Raw genomic sequence first — 18,634 nt, forward strand, 5'->3', positions numbered from 1 at the left:
ACTAACAGCAACATATTTTGTAATGAACTGTTTTTAGATAGAGAAAGTGGGCCAAATTGTAAATATGTTTCATTAAGACCACTGATGTTATTTTATTTCAATAAAGTGAAACACATTTGATGACAAAAATACACATTTTGTTGGAGTCGCAACACAGATTTAAAATACCTTCACTGCTTTCAGAAATAACCTGAGAAGAACGTAGGCCTCTTGAAAGAAATGTATAAGGTGTGGAAGAGTTACGTAAACTAACTCTATGGGTGACCACCAGTAAAATATTGCTTCTACTATGTTCATTAGTGTTGGTTATTACCCACTGGGGTTATGTCTATTACTTTACGGGTATTGTGTGATTTTTCTTTCAAGAAATGCATGAGTACATTGCATACAAACTTCTGGCAACCGTCACAATTGTCTTCTTCTTATTGTCCATACTTTCTAATACATTAACTACTTTTGGGGTGCCAAAATGTACTAGAATAAATAAAATGTCTATAAAATGCTGCACTGTAGAATGTGGTGAGACAATCACAATTCCTGAAATCCATTGCCCATGGCCTCTGGCCTGCTGAGGAGCACCACAGCCCTGGGTTCATGGATCAACCATGAAAATTCACCACACTGTGCCACAGACACACAGACCTGGCCTGTGAGCAGATTGACAACACTACATCTAACAGGCAGCTCCTGCACATTAGTGGGAACTATGTGCTTGAGATCGGCAGGCCCGATCCATTAGAGATACCCACAGAAATGGCCTACAGTTTTGGCCTGTCATGGTAGTCCATTCGTGTGGTCAGATACTCATGTCTCACAGACACCATATTGATGAAATGAGACTGCAGTGATCACCCACACAACAGATAACTTGCGCATATACTATGAGAATCAATAGTAACGAGGATAGTCAGCAACTCACTATAGAGATGATCACTGAGCCACAGACAGGCACATAGAAAAGACAACAACAAAATTTTTGGATACTGCATTTGTCAGAAAATGAGAGTGCAGCGCACACACAATCACTCCGACACAATTCACGCACACATGACTGTTGTCTCCGGGTGCAGCATTAGCAATCTCAGATCCAAACAAACCATTCCTCATGCCTCCCAGCCTCTCATCGGCAGCTGCTAGGCTAGCAGCAAGTATTGGTGTCAGCACTGACTGTAAGATGAGGGGAGGGGTGGAAGGGGAGAAGCAGTAGAATGAGAGAGTAGAGAAGGAGTGCACATGCTCAGCTGCCAGCGACAAAGCATGACATCTCAGTAAACAAACAATTTAATGCTACTGAGACAAAAATGAGATTTCTCCATTTTTTTTCTCAAATTTCCCTGGTATTTCCCTGATACGTTTGGAATTCCCTGATTTCCAGAACTTGTGGCAATCCTGACACTACTGCGACCCATTCTTGGGTACTGTTCACATGTTTCGGACCTCACCAGCTAAAATTAAAGGAAGACAGCAAAGCAATTCACAGGCGTGCTGCTAGAATTGTCAATGCTAGTTTCAATCAACAGGCAAGTACTACACTAATGATCCATGAACTCAAAATGGGACCCCCTGTAGGGATTATGACATTTTCTTTGTGAAACACTATTGAGAAAATTTGAAGGCTGAGCATTTGCATCTGGTTGCCGAATGATTTATCAGCATCCAACTTATATTTTGTGTAAAGATTGTTAAGACAAGACAAGAGAAATTAGGCCTCATGGAGTCATATACATGTTCATCTTTCCTTTGCTCCATTTGCAAATGGAACAGAGAAGTGAATGACTAGTGGTGGTACAAGTTACCCTTCACCATACACCATACGATGGCTTGTGGCACACGTATGTAAATGTAGATGTAATACGATGCTCACTGAATCGCATAAAAGTTAATAAGCTTCCTTCCCTTATTCTTCATGTAAGTAATATATCATAGCTACTTTACACTGTTGTAATTTGAGCTTAAATTAACTAAAAGTCATTCATTTTATACAAACTTTGCAAGCAGTCAGCATTCAGCAGGTCCTTGCATTTCTCGTGACATTTCACACCACATTCTGTACAGCGAACCCCTTGTCTTGCAATGCCCCAAAGCAGACCCTCACATTCGTAGCAGTAAGTTGGTGATGTCGCTGTCCACAGAACAAAGTTGTGGGGTGTTGTGCTGGATATTGGGTAGATGAGGGCTTGCAGTGTCTTCTTGTATACATGCATTTTCTGTGACAAAAGAGAAACAGAATATTATTATTCATATTTCATTTATATTAAAACACAGATTTGTTTCTCTTTATGCAATATGAATTCAAATGAACTGCAGCTATGTTTGAAATGAGTAGAACATATTTCTTATGCAAAAGAGAAGTACTTGTTTATTTCTTTTTGTCAAGCATCCATTCAAACAAATCACTGATATGGGATATGACTGTTTTGTACATTGGTATACAGTTTTAAATACATGGCATATTACAATGTAATTAACTCAAAGATGTAATAGAGTACAATATACAGTGCAATATACTACATTAGAACAGTAATATAATGTAACATATCATACAACAGATATCAAAAGGAATATACTGAAAGAAAAAGGACAATAATTTAAATTTATGCCAACATATATTCACTTACAATGATATCCATCTTACAAATTGTTAAAATAGAGGGAAACATTCCACATAGGAAAAATATATCTAAAAACAATGATGTTGTTGTTGTTGTTGTTGTTGTTGTTGTTGTGGTCTTCAGTCCTGAGACTGGTTTGATGCAGCTCTCCATGCTACTCTATCCTGTGCAAGCTTCTTCATCTCCCAGTACCTACTACAACCTACATCCTTCTGAATTTGCTTAGTGTATTGATCTCTTGGTCTCCCTCTACGATTTTTACCCTCCATGCTGCCCTCCAATGCTAAATTTGTGATCCCTTGATACCTCAAAACATGTCCTACCAACCGATCCATTCTTCTAGTCAAGTTGTGACACAAACTTCTCTTCTCCCCAATCCTATTCAATACCTCCTCATTAGTTACGTGATCTACCCACCTTATCTTCAGCATTCTTCTGTAGCACCACATTTCAAAAGCTTCTATTCTCTTCTTGTCCAAACTGGTTATTGTCCATGTTTCACTTCCATACATGGCTACACTCCATACAAATACTTTCAGAAACGACTTCCTGACACTTAAATCTATACTCGATGTTAACAAATTTCTCTTCTTCAGAAACAATTTCCTTGCCATTGCCAGTCTACATTTTATATCCTCTCTACTTCGACCATCACCAGTTATTTTACTCCCTAAATAGCAAAACTCCTTTACTACTTTAAGTGTCTCATTTCCTAATCTAATCCCCTCAGCATCACCCGATTTAATTTGACTACATTCCATTATCCTCATTTTGCTTTTGTTGATGTTCATCTTATATCCTTCTTTCAAGACACTGTCAACTGCTCTTCCAAGTCCTTTGCTGTCTCTGACAGAATTACAATGTCATCGGCGAACCTCAAAGTTTTTACTTCTTCTCCATGAATTTTAATACCTACTCCGAATTTTTCTTTTGATTCCTTTACTGCTTGCTCAATATACAGATTGAATAACATCGGGGAGAGGCTACAACCCTGTCTCACTCCTTTCCCAACCACTGCTTCCCTTTCATGCCCCTCGACACTTATAACTGCCATCTGGTTTCTGTACAAATTGTAAATAGCCTTTCTCTCCCTGTATTTTACCCCTGCCACCTTCAGAATTTGAAAGAGAGTATTCCAGTTAACGTTGTCAAAAGCTTTCTCTAAGTCTACAAATGCCAGAAACGTGGGTTTGCCTTTTCTTAATCTTTCTTCTAAGATAAGTCGTACGGTTAGTATTGCCTCACGTGTTCCAACATTTCTACGGAAACCAAACTGATCTTCCCCGAGGTCCGCTTCTACCAGTTTTTCCATTCGTCTGTAAAGAATACGCGTTAGTATTTTGCAGCTGTGACTTATTAAACTGATAGTTCGGTAATTTTCACATCTGTCAACACCTGCTTTCTTTGGGATTGGAATTATTATATTCTTCTTGAAGTCTGTGGGTATTTCGCCTGTCTCATACATCTTGCTCACCAGATGGTAGAGTTTTGTCATGACTGGCTCTCCCAAGGCCATCAGTAGTTCTAATGGAATGTTGTCTACTCCCGGGGCCTTGTTTCGACTCAGGTCTTTCAGTGCTCTGTCAAACTCTTCACGCAGCATCTTATCTCCCATTTCATCTTCATCTACATCCTCTTCCATTTCCATAATATTGTCCTCCAGTACATCGCCCTTGTATAAACCCTCTATATACTCCTTCCACCTTTCTGCCTTCCCTTCTTTGCTTAGAACTGGGTTGCCATCTGAGCTCTTGATATTCATACAAGTGGTTTCCTTCTCTCCAAAGGTCTCTTTAATGTTCCTGTAGGCAGTATCTATCTTATCTCTAGTGAGATAATCCTCTACATCCTTACATTTGTCCTCTAGCCATCCCTGCTTAGCCATTTTGCACTTTCTGTCGATCTCATTTTTGAGACGTTTGTATTCCCTTTTGCCTGCTTCATTTACTGCATTTTTATATTTTCTCCTTTCATCAATTAAATTCAATATTTCTTCTGTTACCCAAGGATTTCTATTAGCCCTCGTCTTTTTACCTACTTGATCGCCTGCTGGTTTCACTACTTCATCCCTCAGAGCTACCCATTCTTCTTCTACTGTATTTCTTTCCCCCATTCCTGTCAATTGTTCCCTTATGCTCTCCCTGAAACTCTCTACAACCTCTGGTTCTTTCAGTTTATCCAGGTCCCATCTCCTTAAATTCCCACCTTTTTGCAGTTTCTTCAGTTTCAATCTGCAGTTCATAACCAATAGATTGTGGTCAGAATCCACATCTGCCCCTGGAAATGTCTTACAATTTAAAACCTGGTTCCTAAATCTCTGTCTTACCATTTTATAATCTATCTGATACCTATTAGTATCTCCAGGATTCTTCCAGGTATACAACCTTCTTTTATGATTCTTGAACCAAGTGTTAGCTATGATTAAGTTATGCTCTGTGCAAAATTCTACAAGGCGACTTCCTCTTTCATTTCTTCCCCCCAATCCATATTCACCTACTATGTTTCCTTCTCTCCCTTTTCCTACTGACGAATTCCAGTCACCCATGACTATTAAATTTTCGTCTCCCTTCACTACCTGAATAATTTCTTTTATCTCGTCATACATTTCATCAATTTCTTCATCATCTGCAGAGCTAGTTGGCATATAAACTTGTACTACTGTAGTAGGCATGGGCTTTGTGTCTATCTTGGCCACAATAATGCGTTCACTATGCTGTTTGTAGTAGCTAACCCGCACTCCTATTTTTTTATTCATTATTAAACCTACTCCTGCATTACCCCTATTTGATTTTGTATTTATAACCCTGTAATCACCTGACCAAAAGTCTTGTTCCTCCTGCCACCGAACTTCACTAATTCCCACTATATCTAACTTTAACCTATCCATTTCCCTTTTTAAATTTTCTAACCTACCTGCCCGATTAAGGGATCTGACATTCCACGCTCTGATCCGTAGAATGCCAGTTTTCTTTCTCCTGATAACGACGTCCTCGTGAGTAGTCCCCGCACGGAGATCCGAATGGGGGACTATTTTACCTCCGGAATATTTTACCCAAGAGGACGCCATCATCATTTAATCATACAATAAAGCTGCATGTCCTCGGGAAAAATTACGGCTGTAGTTTCCCCTTGCTTTCAGCCGTTCGCAGTACCAGCACAGCAAGGCCGTATTGGTTAATGTTACAAGGCCAGATCAGTCAATCATCCAGACTGTTGCCCCTGCAACTACTGAAAAGGCTGTTGCCCCTCTTCAGGAACCACATGTTTGTCTGGCCTCTCAACACATACCCCTCCGTTGTGGTTGCACCTACGGTACGGCCATCTGTATCGCTGAGGCACGCAAGCCTCCCCACCAACGGCAAGGTCCATGGTTCATGGGGGAGGACAATGATGATGTGACTTACCAAATGAAAGTGCTGGCTGGTCGACAGACACACAAACAAACACAAACATACACACAGAATTCAAGCTGTCGCAACAAACTGTTGCCTCATCAGGAAAGAGGGGAAGGAGAGGGAAAGACGAAAGGATGTGGATTTTAAGGGAGAGGGTAAGGAGTCATTCCAATCCAGGGAGCGGAAAGACTTAGCTTAGGGGGAAAAAAGGATGGGTATACACGCGCACACACACACATATCCATCCACACATATACAGACACAAGCAGACATATTTAAAGACAAAGAGTTTGGGCAGAGATGTCAGTCGAGGCAGAAGTGCAGAGGCAAAGATGTTGAATGACAGGTGAGGTATGAGTGGCGGCAACTTGAAATTAGCGGAGATTGAGGCTTGGTGGATAACGGGAAGAGAGGATATATTGAAGAGCAAGTTCCCATCTCCGGAGTTCGGACAGGTTGGTGTTAGTGGGAAGTATCCAGATAACCCGGACGGTGTAACACTGTGCCAAGATGTGCTGGCCGTGCACCAAGGCATGTTTAGCCACAGGGTGATCCTCATTACCAACAAACACTGTCTGCCTGTGTCCATTCATGTGAATGGACAGTTTGTTGCTGGTCATTCCCACATAGAATGCATCACAGTGTAGGCAGGTCAGTCGGTAGATCACGTGGGTGCTTTCACACGTGGCTCTGCCTTTGATCTTGTACACCTTCCGGGTTACAGGACTGGAGTAGGTGGTGGTGGGAGGGTGCATGGGACAGGTTTTACACCGGGGGCAGTTACAAGGGTAGGAGCCAGATGGTAGGGAAGGTGGTTTGGGGATTTCATAGGGATGAACTAACAGGTTACGAAGGTTAGGTGGACGGCGGAAAGACACTCTTGGTGGAGTGGGGAGGATTTCATGAAGGATGGATCTCATTTCAGGGCAGGATATGAGGAAGTCGTATCCCTGCTGGAGAGCCACATTCAGAATATGATCCAGTCCCAGAAAGTATCCTGTCACAAGTGGGGCACTTTTGTGGTTCTTCTGTGGGAGGTTCTGAGTTTGAGAGGATGAGGAAGTGGCTCTGGTTATTTCCTTCTGTACCAGGTCGGGAGGGTAGTTGCGGGATGTGAAAGCTGTTGTCAGGTTGTTGGTGTAATGCTTCAGGGATTCCGTACTGGAGCAGATTCGTTGCCACGAAGACCTAGGCTGTAGGGAAGGGACCGTTTGATGTGGAAGGGTGGCAGCTGTCGTAATGGAGGTACTGTTCCTTGTTGGTGGGTTGATGTGGACGGACGTGTGAAGCTGGCCATTGGACAGGTGGAGGTCAACATCAATGAAAGTGGCATGGGATTTGGAGTAGGACCAGGTGAATCTGATGGAACCAAAGGAGTTGAGGTTGGAGAGGAAATTCTGGAGTTCTTCTTCACTGTGAGTCCAGATCATGAAGATGTCATCAATAAATCTGTACCAAACTTTGGGTTGGCATGCCTGGGTAACCAAGAAGGCTTCCTCTAAGTGACCCATGAATAGGTTGGCGTACGAAGGGGCCATCCTGGTACCCATGGCTGTTCCCTTTAATTGTTGGTATGTCTGGTCTTCAAAAGTGAAGAAGTTGTGGGTCAGGATGAAGCTGGCTAAGGTAATGAGGAAAGAGGTTTTAGGTAGGGTGGCAGGTGATCTGCATGAAAGGATGTGCTCCATCACAGCGAGGCCCTGGACGTGCGGGATATTTGTGTATAAGGAAGTGGCATCAATGGTTACAAGGATGGTTTCGGGGGGTAACAGATTGGGTAAGGATTCCAGGTGTTCGAGAAAGTGGTTGGTGTCTCTGATGAAGGATGGGAGACTGCATGTAATGGGTTGAAGGTGTTGATCTACGTAGGCAGAGATACGTTCTGTGGGGGCTTGGTAACCAGCTACAATGGGGCGCCCGGGATGATTGGGTTTGTGAATTTTAGGAAGAAGGTAGAAGGTAGGGGTGCGGGGTGTCGGTGGGGTCAGGAGGTTGATGGAGTCAGGTGAAAGGTTTTGTAGGGGGCCTAAGGTTCTGAGGATTCCTTGAAGCTCCGCCTGGACATCAGGAATGGGATTACCTTGGCAAACTTTGTATGTGGTGTTGTCTGAAAGCTGACGCAGTCCCTCAGCCACATACTCCCGACGATCAAGTACCATGGTCGTGGAACCCTTGTCCGCCGGAAGAATGACGATGGACCGGTCAGCCTTCAGATCACGGATAGCCTGGGCTTCAGCAGTGGTGATGTTGGGAGTAGGATTAAGGTTTTTTAGAAAGATTGAGATGCAAGGCTGGAAGTAAGAAATTCCTGGAAGGTTTGGAGAGGGTGATTTTGAGGAAGAGGAGGTGGGTCCCGCTGTGACGGAGGACGGAACTGTTCCAGTCAGGGTTCAATTTGGATAGTGTCTTGGGGAGCTGGGACCCACCTCCTCTTCCTCAAAATCACCCTCTCCAAACCTTCCAGGAATTTCTTACTTCCAGCCTTGCCTCTCAATCCTTCTTAAAAAACCTTAATCCTACTCCCAACATCACCACTGCTGAAGCCCAGGCTATCCGTGATCTGAAGGCTGACAGGTCCATCGTCATTCTTCCGGCGGACAAGGGTTCCACGACCGTGGTACTTGATCGTCGGGAGTATGTGGCTGAGGGACTGTGTCAGCTTTCAGACAATACCACATACAAAGTTAGCCAAGGTAATCCCATTCCTGATGTCCAGGCGGAGCTTCAAGGAATCCTCAGAACCTTAGGCCCCCTACAAAACCTTTCACCTGACTCCATCAACCTCCTGACCCCACCGACACCCCGCATCCCTACCTTCTACCTTCTTCCTAAAATTCACAAACCCAATCATCCCGGCCGCCCCATTGTAGCTGGTTACCAAGCCCCCACAGAACGTATCTCTGCCTACATAGATCAACACCTTCAACCCATTACATGCAGTCTCCCATCCTTCATCAAAGACACCAACCACTTTCTCGAATGCCTGGAATCCTTACCCAATCCGTTACTTCCAGAAACCATCCTTGTAACCATTGATGCCACTTCCTTATACACAAATATCCCGCACGTCCAGGGCCTCGCTGCGATGGAGCACTTCCTTTCACGCCGATCACCTGCCATCCTACCTAAAACCTCTTACCTCATTACCTTAGCCAGCTTCATCCTGACCCACAACTTCTTCACTTTTGAAGACCAGACATACCAACAATTAAAGGGAACAGCCATGGGTACCAGGATGGCCCCTTCATACACCAACCTATTCATGGGTCGCTTAGAGGAAGCCTTCTTGGTTACCCAGGCATGCCAACCCAAAGTTTGGTACAGATTTATTGATGACATCTTCATGATCTGGACTCACAGTGAAGAAGAACTCCAGAATTTCCTCTCCAACCTCAACTCCTTTGGTTCCATCAGATTCACCTGGTCCTACTCCAAATCCCATGCCACTTTCATTGATGTTGACCTCCACCTGTCCAATGGCCAGCTTCACACGTCTGTCCACATCAAACCCACCAACAAGGAACAGTACCTCCATTACGACAGCTGCCACCCATTCCACATCAAACGGTCCCTTCCCTACAGCCTAGGTCTTCGTGGCAAACGAATCTGCTCCAGTCCGGAATCCCTGAAGCATTAAACCAACAACCTGACAACAGCTTTCGCATCCCGCAACTACCCTCCCGACCTGGTACAGAAGCAAATAACCAGAGCCACTTCCTCATCCTCTCAAACCCAGAACCTCCCACAGAAGAACCACAAAAATGCCCCACTTGTGACAGGATACTTTCCGGGACTGGATCAGATTCTGAATGTGGCTCTCCAGCAGGGATACAACTTCCTCAAATCCTGCCCTCAAATGAGATCCATCCTTCATGAAATCCTCCCCACTCCACCAAGAGTGTCTTCCCGCCGTCCACCTAACCTTCGTAACCTGTTAGTTCATCCCTATGAAATCCCCAAACCACCTTCCCTACCCTCCGGCTCCTACCCTTGTAACCGCCCCCGGTGTAAAACCTGTCCCATGCACCCTCCCACCACCACCTACTCCAGTCCTGTAACCCGGAAGGTGTACACGATCAAAGGCAGAGCCACGTGTGAAAGCACCCACGTGATCTACCAACTGACCTGCCTACACTGTGACGCATTCTATGTGGGAATGACCAGCAACAAACTGTCCATTCGCATGAATGGACACAGGCAGACAGTGTTTGTTGGTAATGAGGATCACCCTGTGGCTAAACATGCCTTGGTGCACAGCCAGCACATCTTGGCACAGTGTTGCACTGTCCGGGTTATCTGGATACTTCCCACTAACACCAACCTATCCGAACTCCGGAGATGGGAACTTGCTCTTCAATATATCCTCTCTTCCCGTTATCCACCAGGCCTCAATCTCCGCTAATTTCAAGTTGCCGCCACTCATACCTCACCTGTCATTCAACATCTTTGCCTCTGCACTTCTGCCTCGACTGACATCTTTGCCCAAACTCTTTGTCTTTAAATATGTCTGCTTGTGTCTGTATATGTGTGGATGGATGTGTGTGTGTGTGCGAGTGTATACCCATCCTTTTTTCCCCCTAAGGTAAGTCATTCCGCTCCCGGGATTGGAATGACTCCTTACCCTCTCCCTTAAAACCCACATCCTTTCGTCTTTCCCTCTCCTTCCCTTTCCTGATGAGGCAACAGTTTGTTGCGAAAGCTTGAATTCTGTGTGTATGTTTGTGTTTGTTTGTGTGTCTGTCGACCTGCCAGCACTTACAAATTGTTAATTTAGAATCATTTTTAACTTTTGCATTTCTTTTACTATCCTGATGTGGCGGAGGAAGTTTATTGCAAAGTTTTTTCCCCAGTCTGCAGTGGTTCATTCTATCTAAGGGTGGTATCTGCATACTCAATGTGAAGATCCAATTTCTGCTTGGTGTCATATGTACAGACTTCTAGATTTGTACATATTAAGTTGTTATTCGCCTTTGAAATGTCCTTTAGGTAAGTAACCATGTCAAAATGTACAAGCATGGCAATGGTAGTTTCTGGAGTGCTTTAAATCGGGGTTTGGAAGAGCTTCTGGGTACTGCTAATCCAGCTGCCTTTATGATCCTTTTTGTGCTATATGAAATAGCTTTTTCTTACTGAAAAGTTGCCCCAAAAAATTATCCGATATTGCAGCAGATAACATGCATTTTTGATGTTTTTTTTTCTTCTACACATAGTAAGTATTTTTATGCCATAGTATTTTCTGCTTAGCTTCTTGCTGACACAGTTCATGAGTGTGTCCCATTTCATGATTTCCTGAATCTAAAAGCGTAGAAATTTTGAGGAGTTTGCAACTTCTAATTGTTTGTTAAAACAGATTTAAAGTGGGGATTGATGGATGTTCATACTGTAATGGTGTGAAGGAACACTGCAAAAGTTTTCTCTGTGATAAGAACAACACTAGTGAACCATTGTGCAATGCGTGAGGTGCAATTTTGTATTTCATATTGCATGCCCGAAATTTAATGGATTATTCATTATGCCGCGAGAAGTTGAAAATGCACTTCATTCACTTTGTTGGTTGGCAGGTCTTATGGATCCAACAGGATGACTCGCCAGGTGGGCACTATGTCTTCAAGTGTATGACATTGCTATTGTGTACAAAAGTGGAAGAAAACACCAAGATACCGACTGTCTTTCTAGAAATGCTGTGCAAGACCATCAAGACGTTGATGAAGATAGTGACTGTCTCACTTCACTCCAGGATCTCTCTGCTGAGCAGAAGAAGGACACCAAGATATCTCAAATTATGCTTGCCTTAAATCGGTCAAAGGATGTGAAAGGAAAATTTAAGGTAGTTAATTTATTATTTTGCAAGAAAAATTTTGACTCTTTTGGAAAGAGGTGTCTATCAGTGATGCACTTAGATATTCTACAGAAATTCCATGACACACCTGAGGCCAGACATTTAGGATTTATCAAGACATACGATTGGATCCGCAAGAGATTTTTCTGGCCAGGTTTATTTAGGAGTGTCCGTCACTGTGTGTCACACTGTCGAGAATACCAGAGGAGAAAGGCAGTTCCTCGAAAACCACCTGGCCGACTCATACCACTTGCACCAGCTGAAATGCCTTTCCAGCATGTTGAGATTGACCTCCTTGGACGATTTCCAACATCTGCTAATGGCAATAGATGGATTATTGTTTGCACTGATTATCTGACATGCTATGCCATTCCAAAAACCACGAAAACAGTCAAAGCATTCGAGGTAGCCAAATTCATCGTGGAAGACATTGTATTAAAACATGGTGCTCCAAGGTTGTTAACTACGGATCGAAAGAAAGTTTTTCAATCAAATCTTGTGACAGAGATAAGCCGTCAGTGCAACATTACTCATCACACGATGACTGCCTACCATCCGCAAACTAACAGGTGTACTGAACACCTTAGTAAGACCTTGGCTGACATGCTATCAATGTTCATCAATATTGAGCAGAGCAACTGGGATGAGGTGCTACATTCTGTGACATTTGCCTACAACACCACCAAACAAGACACCACAGGATTTACACCATTTTTCCTGGTGCATGGGTGTGAGGTGACTAAGACAATGGACACTGTGTTTCCGTTACATCCTGATGACGTGGACGACGACTACATTAGCCAGGCGTTGAACAGAGCAGAGGAAGCTTGGCAGTTAGCTTGACTCTGCATGCTGCAGGCTCAAGAAAACGGTCGCCGAACGTATGACGCGAGCCAGTGCCCTGTTGTCTACCAGACTGGTGACCTTGTCTGGCTCTTCACTCCTGTTCGGAAGGATGGTCTCTCTGAGAAGCTCCTCAGGTGCTACTTTGGACCTTATAAGGTTATAAAACAGTTGACTGATGTTACTTATGAAGTTGAAGATTTCATCCCCAACACAAAACAACAAAAGGTCTGAGCTACAGTCCACATCCTTCACATGAAGCCTTATAAGGATTCTGCAACCCAGGGTAAACTCAAAGCTCCAGTGACAGGCAACAAGCAGAAAGGTGATGAAGAGTATAGCAGCAAAGGAAGTTTTAAGAAGATCACTGCCAGTGCAAACATCAGTCATTGGGAGTCAGAGTATGCAGGACCAATGACTCATTCCCACACTAGGATGACATAACACTGACACGCTGATCTCTTAAGGTGGGAGCAATGTTGCAGAAGAAGCTGAGTAGCACATTCCCTGTGGTGTAGTGGTTATGATACTAGACTGTTGCATGGGGGGTCATGAGTTCAAAAGTCACTTGAACTGTAAAATTTTAATTTCTACATTTGGTTCGAGTACATTCTAGAAGTATCCACAAATGTCAAGAATCATTGTATTGGAATGTTCTGTAACAGTATATATACTGTATGTGTTCTGCCCGGAAGCAGTTCGCTCCGCACTCTTGTATGTGCAAGTGCTGAATAAATCTTCATTAAGTGAAGTTAGTGTTCATCATTCATCTAATTACATCTTCTTCTACATGACAATATAATAATAAAATCAATACTCTTTTCATAAGATAACAATGGATCACATGGAACAAATAGCAAAGGTATTTGCCAAAACTTTTTTGATCCTGCAGTTACAAATTCAATGATAATATGTTAAATTCTAAGATTATGACCTTACATGCAGTCTGTTATTACTACATTAACAAAGAAAGTGATAAATTTATCTGACTAACAACAGAGATGAACTGAGTCCCTGAACAAGCACATTAAACAATGGTTGCAGAAATTTCTCTGTACTGCCCACCCATTCCTTACTGTCTCAACTGAGTACATGCTACTTGTAATTGGTCTTAGAGAAGAAATTAAGTAACATGTATCCATTAACAACTTTCTGCTTACAATAGTAACGAATGCATTGGGTACAGTATCAGTGGAAACAAGCATCTCCAGGTTACATATGTTTCCATTATGAGACCAAATAAAAGTTCAAAAGACAACTTTTGAGAAGTAGTATGTATGCTAACATAAAGGCAGCATGTTACAAAGCACAAAGTGTGTTCAAAAAGTAAGGTGGCTTTATATTTTTATGAAAAAATATTTATTTATTCATCAATATTCATGTTGTTCCCTTCAAAGTAATCTCCCTCAGACACAATACACTTGTTCCAATGCTTCTTGTGATCCTCGAAGCACTTTTCGTAAGCACTTTTTGGTACAGCCTTGAGTACTTCCAGTGATGCAGTTTTTATTTCCCCCAGTCATTTAAAATCTTCATCCTTTCATAGGTCTCTTCAGTTTGGGAACAGGAAAAAGTAACAGGGGGCGAAATCCGGTGAGTATGGTGGCTGAGGCATGATTGTTGTGTTGTTTTTGTCAAATATATCTCTCGTAAGAAACGACAAATTAGCAGAGGTATTGTCGTGATGCAAAAGCTATGAACTGTTTTTCCACAATTCCAGATGATTTTTGTGTAATACTTCTCACAAACAGTGCATAACAGAAAGGTAATACTCCTCACTGACCTTATGACCTTGAGGCAAAAATTCATGATGCACTACGCCACGTTAATTGAAAAAATAAAGACAGCAAAGATTTGAAATTTGATCAAACTTGGTGTGTTTTTTTTTTTTTTTCAGGTTTGGCTCTCCAGGATGCTTCCTTTTGGACGACTGGGCTTTGGTTTGAGATCATAACCATAAAACCATGTTTCATCACCAGTTATGACAATTTTCAGCAAATCAGGATCCTCATTGATGTCATTCAAGAGCTCTTGAGCGATGCTCATGTGATGGTTCTTCTGATCCAAAATGAGAAGTTTTGGCACAAACTTAGCTGACACATATCTCGTGCCCAAAACATCTGAAAAAATTGCATGACATGAGTCAACCAATAAGCCAACATCCTCAGCAACTTCTCTTACGGTAATTCACAGTTTAAATGTTATCATCTGTTGTTGATGTGCTGGGTCGTCCAGAGCGAGGTTCATCACTGGCATCTTCTCGGCTATCTTGGAAGAGCTTGTACCACTTGTAAACATATTTTTTACTTAGAGCAGACTAACCATATGCCACTGTCAACATTTCAAATGTTTTAGAGCACTTGATTACATTTTTCACACATAATTTGCTGCAAATTCTTTGCTCCATTTTTATAATAACTGAAAATCACTGAGTACACTAAAACACATCTAACCTTTCCATCTGTCAAAAACAAATACACACTTGAATCTGTGAACATATGTTCGGGACATGTGTGTGTAAAAAAAAAAAAAAAAAAAAAAAAAAAAAAAAAATTGCTTGATAATCGAATGTATGTTGCCCAAGCCATTTGAAAAGTCACCTTACTTTTTGAACAGCCTTCGCACATAAATGCTACATCTTAATTCCTATCTGAACAAAGACTGTCCAACCATATTCCACTAATTAGTTTCTCCATGTTTAAAATGGACTGTTTTAATGTTTTGTTCCAAGCTTTTATTCAATTTTGCAATAGAAACATTTTAACGATGATAATCTTGTATGAACTTACCAATTCTTCATCATTAAGAGTGGCTCTGGGAACTGCAGATGTCAGCCCTGCATTACGCTTGGTTGCTGCCATTGTCTAGAAACCGAGTGTCATTATGTAAAAAATGTGAAAATACAATCCACAATAATGCTCAATTATTATCTGCTGCAAATCATTACTTTACTAAGCATTAGTTAAAAATACAATGTTTCAGATACTCACTGTATGATATGACAATAATTAAATATGCATTAACATCAGTTTTTATTGTTTCTGAACATTATATATGTCAAGAGCACCAGTTGCCTTTGCAAAAATGAAATACAGAAAAACAACTGTGAATATTAAAAGTTCAAGAACTTTCCTGTTTTCTGTTTCTAGTCTTATCAACAAGTAATTAACCACCACCCACAGAAATAAATAAATCAAATTATATACACAGAGAGGAAAAGAGACCTCAAAAAAGAATGAAGGTAACTGTATGGACAAATGCCAAATACAAACAACACTGAAACTGGAAATAAAAAAAATTGCACTGTGAATTAGAAGCTTTTTTTAATAATTTTATGTTGTGGGACACAAAAGTTTTGAAAAGGTATGTTGGTTTGATAGGCATGACCAGTTTTGCAGCATTTTAGCTGCATCATCATGTGCAATAAAATCGAGTCATGTTCTGATCGAGAAAAGAGAATGGGATGATCCAGTATTCAAAGTCAGGAATTTTTTGCTAAGTAGTGGATATCAAACACAAAATAGCATAATATAAAATGGGATGTTCCCATGATACCATGAACAGTGTAATGGGGTCCACACATACCGAAATACTGATCAAAACAGACCATATATGATCATCTATGGGATTATGCAAAATTAAGCAGCTCACGGTCCATCATTTACCAACAGATGCGCACTGGACTGTGTGCTAACAGTTGATGTATCAAGTTGTCAAGTATACAACTAAAATGTGGCAAAGCCAGTCTGCCTATAAACAAAGCACTTATAGCTAAAGCAGTCTTATCTTTTCAAAATTATGCACTCAGACTGTGGCTGCCCTGACTGCAAAGTCTGCTGCACAAAACTTCTAAAGGTGAAAAAAAGGCAACAACAGAATAGTCAAAATAGTGTTGAGAGTTAAGTATTGAGCACTGAACACAAAAATACTCAACGACAAAGACTTATTAAGGGATTCCAATGTCATTCATATCTACTCTCTTTATGACTTCATTACAGGATAAGCTACTACTCTTACTCTATTACTGACATATACAAAGGGAAAATCTACATCTACATCCACACTACATGATTTACATTAATTTCTACTCACATATCTCTTTAGCGGTAAATTCCACCTGTATTTAGAGTGCACTGTGTGGATAGTGCAATGCTGTGTATCACCTTACAACACATAATGCACTAGTCTTTTATTAAATAAAAAATACCTCTCAGTACCAGTATAAACTAATATAATTTTCTATGCCAGTAACTTAATAAGAACCTAACATAACACATATGGAATATGAGCAGTACTAGTGTAACCCACATGCTGAACATGGATTACATGTTGCATTATTCATGCCTGAAATTGAGAACTTATAATAATTCTTTATTTGAAAATTTTGGCTCCAACACACACAGAGTCCCATCACTTCAATTTGTACCAACTGAATGCATTTTTCATCTCTTCCCTTCTCCTTCTCTGATGAGCTTTTAGTTATGGTAATAGGACTGTACTTTATTTTTAACTGATGAAGATCTTAAGTTATTTCTTTGCTCTGTGACCTTTTGCTTCCCTCTGCCAACTCTTTTTCTTTCCTATCATTTCACAGTCCATATGTCATTGGCTTGATTGTGAGTACTATCAATTGCCTTATCTCTTCATACATCCCTCCTCACAGCATAAATATTCAAGTCTGTTGTTGTGACTAATGCTGCCTGCTCCAATGCCCATTTTCCAATCTCTAAACTATTTCTTACACCCTTTTCCACATGATGGCTGAAAAAAAAAATTTGTTTCTTTTTATGAAGAGGGCAGATTTTTTTTTAAATTTATCTTCGGTATCTAGAGCTAATTTCTGAAAATAACTGAAAAGACAAGATGAGGGTAGCTTGTACTGTGCTGTATCACAGAAGTATTTCTTTGCTGTCATTTCCCTAGATGGGAGAAATGACATCCTGTTATAAATTAGATCTCTTGTTTGTAATACTTATGTGGGCAACACATGGAAAACTGTCATAGTTCCTTACATTCTTAACTGGAAACTGGTTCTTCAGGCACCTACTATCTTAGACTCTTTACCATTTCTGCAAGACTTGTATGTAAGATGTCTATTCTACTCTGTAAAGGCTTTATGATTGCTCTTGGTAGAGTCTGGTATATTTCCAACACTCTCAAGCAACATTTATGGGTAGGTTATACAATCACTCTACAACCAATCTCAGTTCCATAAAATCTGTGATTTCTCAGAGATATGACTTATTCACAAATAAACTAATTCCCTTTTCTCACTTCATATTTCCATACATTGTGATTTACTATAAATTTAAATGTCACATCTGGCTGTAGATGCTACTGATAAAACTTGTAGTTATGTGCTTATGTTTACTTGTACTCCCCAACTGTACTTTAAGTCCTAGGTGAGTACCTGAACAACACTGAAATTTTTTAGATCCGACCAGATATTCATACTTTTTTCCTTTTCTCATGGCTTCGTTACAGGCAACAATATCATTTCTAAAAGTTCAATTGCATAGGTAACATTATTTGCCAGATCAAAAACTGTCAGGCTTGTGGACTTGAGGAAAGCAACAGAGTTGGGTCATAAGGGTCTTTAACACTTTCCTCAATCATATCCAAGATGATTCCGGTTCAGTGGCAACATACAGCCATCTGAATGTCAAAAACAGTTACATGATCTTCTAAAACAAAGATACAAAATTTAATCAAATGTGTAAGAGATGTGACACCTCTCACATGTCACTTATTGAATGAGTGAATGTAAATATATGGAGACAACTGATATACAAATTGACACAGCAACTACAAACAATGGGTACATCTGTCTCCTACAATCAATTGAGATCATGGAATTAAAGAAGTAATAAATTAAAAACAATATACTGTGATAAACGGCTTTTAATCCACCAATATTTTTTAGAATCAAATAACCAGAAACTATT

General features: G+C 41.1%; 1 protein-coding gene across 1 annotated transcript in view; it reads right to left on the reverse strand.

Annotated features, from left to right (window-relative positions):
* LOC126198608 (protein unc-13 homolog B) overlaps positions 1 to 15,595 on the reverse strand; it is a 450,615-nt gene extending 435,020 nt beyond the window's left edge. The window contains exons 1-2 of the mRNA XM_049935061.1: positions 15,479 to 15,595; positions 1,988 to 2,207 (exon numbers count right to left, since the gene is read on the reverse strand). Of these exons, the coding sequence (XP_049791018.1) occupies positions 1,988 to 2,207; positions 15,479 to 15,550 (292 nt within the window). The 5' untranslated portion in view covers positions 15,551 to 15,595. The remainder of the gene's footprint in view (positions 1 to 1,987; positions 2,208 to 15,478) is intronic.
* Positions 15,596 to 18,634: the final 3,039 nt, after the last annotated feature.

Source organism: Schistocerca nitens, chromosome 8 (assembly GCF_023898315.1).
Source record: "Schistocerca nitens isolate TAMUIC-IGC-003100 chromosome 8, iqSchNite1.1, whole genome shotgun sequence".
NCBI lineage: Eukaryota > Metazoa > Arthropoda > Insecta > Orthoptera > Acrididae > Schistocerca > Schistocerca nitens.